This window comes from Emys orbicularis, chromosome 13 (genome assembly GCF_028017835.1).
Source record: "Emys orbicularis isolate rEmyOrb1 chromosome 13, rEmyOrb1.hap1, whole genome shotgun sequence".
NCBI classification, from domain to species: domain Eukaryota; kingdom Metazoa; phylum Chordata; order Testudines; family Emydidae; genus Emys; species Emys orbicularis.
Genome location: NC_088695.1, coordinates 13,868,667 through 13,872,698, shown reverse-complemented (window position 1 = coordinate 13,872,698; position 4,032 = coordinate 13,868,667). Strand labels below are relative to the sequence as shown.

The 4,032-nt window shown below is 41.5% G+C and overlaps 1 protein-coding gene across 1 annotated transcript; it reads left to right on the top strand.

Moving 5' to 3' along the window:
• The first annotated feature begins 824 nt into the window (after positions 1-824).
• LOC135887829 (olfactory receptor 5V1-like) lies at positions 825-1,757 on the top strand. The gene has a single exon (XM_065415601.1). The coding sequence runs from the start codon at positions 825-827 to the stop codon at positions 1,755-1,757; it is 933 nt and encodes a 310-aa protein (XP_065271673.1).
• Positions 1,758-4,032: the final 2,275 nt, after the last annotated feature.

Genomic DNA, 4,032 nt, shown 5'->3' with positions numbered 1-4,032 from the left:
GTGGTCCACAGACCCCTGGTGGTCCATAGACCATGTTTAAGACTTTCAAAGGGGTCTGCACCTACATTTTTAGGGGTCCACAAATGAAAAAAGGCCAAAAACTACTGCTCTACAGAAATTACAAAATGTAGTAGACAAAGAGGTACTTATAGAATTGGCCAGATCCCAGATTCAGTGGGTGTGAATCAGCCATAGCTCCACTGGAATAAAGGGGCCAGATACCCAACTGGAGTAAATACAGCTGTATCTCTGCTGATGTTAGAGAGACAGATTGAAGAGTTATTAGGCCAGAGATAAACCGCAAACAAGCGAATGTCTGGTGGTTAGGGCTCTCACCCTGGATGCAGGAGATCCAGTATCCAGTCCCCTTTCTCCAATGCTGCTTTCATTATTTAACCACAGTGGAACAGATTCAACAGGAGAGCCTAAACGAGGCCAGCATCAGACTGTCCCATAGTCCCAGCTGGGTGGGGATTTTGTGAATACCTGTGGGGCCCGATTCTGTGATTTAGTTGCTTAAAGTGGCAGTTAGGGATCTAAGTCCTGTTGTGTATCTGGCCCATTTTGTCATTGTAGAACACACAAATTCCAGCCAGATTATGGCTGTCGGTTTTCTAAATCTTGTCTATTTAAATATATATATATATATATATATTGCATGATAGAATAGGGGTCTCTTTATATTCATCCTACTGAAGAGATGACCTCTAGATGACAGTTCAATTCTCTTTTATGATCTGAGATATGATCTGATCAATTATGATCTGAGTTAATTTTATTTATTTATTTGTCTTATAGGTCCTAGTTTTGCTGACAAAATATCAATGGAAAATCAAACCACAGTGACCGAATTTATTCTCCTGGGACTTTCCAGTGACCCACAGATGCAGATTTTCCTCTTCTCGGTGTTTTTAGTTATTTACCTAATCACTCTGGGTGGTAACATAGTGATCATGGTGGTCATAAGAGCTGATTCTCACCTTCACACCCCTATGTACTTCTTCCTCTTCCATTTATCCTTTGTTGATATCTGCTATTCTTCGGTCACGGTGCCAAACACGCTGATGAACTTCCTAGCAGCGCACAAAACGATTTCTGTCAATGGCTGCATTACTCAGATGTTCTTCATCCTCCTCTCAGCTGGTGCTGAAGTTTTCATTCTCTCAGCCATGGCTTATGATCGCTATGCTGCCATCTGTGACCCATTGCGTTACATGGAGATAATGAGCAAAGGGATCTGTGTTCAGCTGGTGAGTGGGGCATGGACAATAGGCTTCTTCCATGCCCTGCTTAACACTATTTTTACCTCCAAGTTGCATTTCTGTGGGCCCAATCAAATCAGCCATTTCAGCTGTGAGCTCCCTCCTCTATTACAACGATCCTGCACTGACACCTTCACCAATCAAGTGGTGCTTCTTACTTCTGTTCTGATATTTGGGTCAAGCTCCTTCCTCCTCACACTGATCTCCTACATTTACATCATCTCCACCATCCTGAGGATACGGTCTGCGGAGGGCAGGCATAAAGCCTTCTCCACCTGCAGCTCCCACCTTATTGTGGTTGGTTTATGGTACCTGACAGCCTTTTTCCAGTACACAAAACCCAGCTCAGTCTCCTCTGTGGTTCTGGATGAAATATTCTCCATCCAGTACAGTGTCTTGACCCCCATGTTAAACCCCATCATCTACAGCCTGAAAAACAAGGAGGTGAAAACAGCTCTAAGGAAAATGTGGGGGAAATTGAAGTTTCTCAAGTAATGTTGATGATCTTAAATAAATTAAATTACATATTTTTACATCAGAGTGCATAGAACTGTGGATAACTTGTGTTTGGGAAATTCTCAGCTCAGGTAACTGACGGACACATTGGGACAAAACCTCAGTTGGTCTAAATGAGTGTGGCTCCATTGAAGTCAGCAGGCCAGATTCCCAGTTGTACAAGAGTCACTGGAGCACTGGATCTTGGGTCTCCTAAATCCAGAGTGAGTGCTCTGAGCACTAAGCTGTAGAGTCATTCACACATTTCTTCCTTTCCTCTATCTCCACATCTCTTTAGTCTGGCCCACTGACTTCAGGGGAGCTATGGCCAATTTATACCAGCTGAGATTTTGGCCAATTCTATAAAAAGAATCTCTTCATCTCTGAATCTCTGTTCTTTTGTTTTTTTGACTAATTTCTTGAAACTCCATTTAATATCAGATATCTTATTCTATCCTACTAAAATCTCAATGATTTTAAATAATAATTAATAAGGATAATATAATAAGCATTGGAGCCAATGGGTTTATTCCCCAGGGAGGGCTAGATCCACAAAGAAACTTACGCTTCAACAGGAGAGTTAGAGAGAGACACACATGAACGTATCCTGGTGGTTAGGGCATCCACATGGGTGGGGAGAGATCCCCTGTTTAAATCCTGTCTCTTTATCAGGCACTTGAAGTGGGGCTCTCCCACATCCCGCCCCAGCTTCATGTTAAAAAACCCTTAGGTGGGGTTAGAGGGTTCCTAGCTGAGAATGACAAGCAGATAGATTTGTCTTGCTCACGGGGATATAGGGACTGAACTCTTTGACAACGGCAGGGCTTAGAACACACCTCTCACCTCAGCATCTCCCATTGACTAGGGAACCACCTATTATCATGTTAGAACATAAGAACAAATGAAAGACCATCTCAGGTCAGACCAAAGGTCCATCTAGCCCAGTATCATGTTTCTGCCGATGGCCAGTGCCAGATTCTTCAAAGGGGATGAACAGAACAGACAATTATCGAATGATACATCCCCTGTCGTCCAGTCCCAGCTTCTGGCAGTCAGAGGTTTAGGGACACCCAGAACATGGGGTTGCCTCTCTGGCCTTCTGGACTAATAGCCATTGATGACCTATCCTCCATGAACGTATCTAATTGTTTTTTTAAAAACTGTCTCCAGCTCAAGAAAAAGGGAACAAAGGATGCTGTTAAAATGAAAGCCTGATTTAATATTTTACATTTCACATGCATTTTTACTTCTTGTCTTTAAAAAAAGGTTATAAAAAGAGATTTTTAAAGGTAGGTTTGCCAAGGTACTAAACAGACTGAGGTCTCTGCAAACCGAATTCTGAACCTTGTTTAAAACTGTTTAATGTGGGACAGTGACTGGGTTATGTGGCTTAATCCCTGAAACATGATGTTTAATATCCCTTCAAAATATGTTGCCATAATTAATTATAATAACCCTGAATATTTGTCTTATCCAAACCTTATCTGAATATTGCTACATTTTTGGTCTTCAAAGTCGCTCTGTGGCAAGAAGTTCCACAGTCCTATTATGTGTCTTCTTCATGCCATCAGCACATGCATGGAACACCCACCCAACAGTGGTTCACCAAACCATCAACCTCACCTTATGAAAATCCTACAGGAAGAAAGAGAGGAGGTCTCCACTGAGTGGGCTTCTTCATTTCCCTATTATGTTTTTGTGAATCTCTTCTTCTCTATAGACGTGATACTGCATGCAGTTAAATGTTTAGACTAAATGGACATACCCCTACAGCCTCTCTGCATTCAGAACTCAAACTGAAACTTACAAGACTTCCACTTATAGACCACCTGCAGGACTGAATCTAATCAACATTATGCACGATCCCCATCCTGCAGATAGATTCACACTGGTGCTAGGAGTCCGTACTCACACTTAATTTCAATAAAATTATTCATGTGTACAACATATTCACAGGAGTAAAAATGCTGGATTGGGCATTATATGCCTATTTATATGAGCATTTGTATTTTCACTAAACCTACCAAATTGAAAAGTGAGATCTGCAAGATATTAATTACACCTGCACTTTCAGAGGGCTCTGAATTCTAGGCACTGAGGAACAGACAGGAGCAGATCTTGAATACAATAGAAATGAAAATGTAAAGATGGATACTTGGAGTTCCATGGATAGACATGTTTGGAATTAATGAAGTAGGGGGAATGTGAAGTTGGTATCAGTTATAGAAAAGCTGAGGAAATCATGGCATAGATGGTTTGTCCATGTGAAAAGAAA

Excerpts from the sequence above, each read along its gene's own strand:
- LOC135887829 (XM_065415601.1), top strand. The coding sequence starts at position 825 with ATGGAAAATCAAACCACAGTGACCGAATTTATTCTCCTGGGACTTTCC.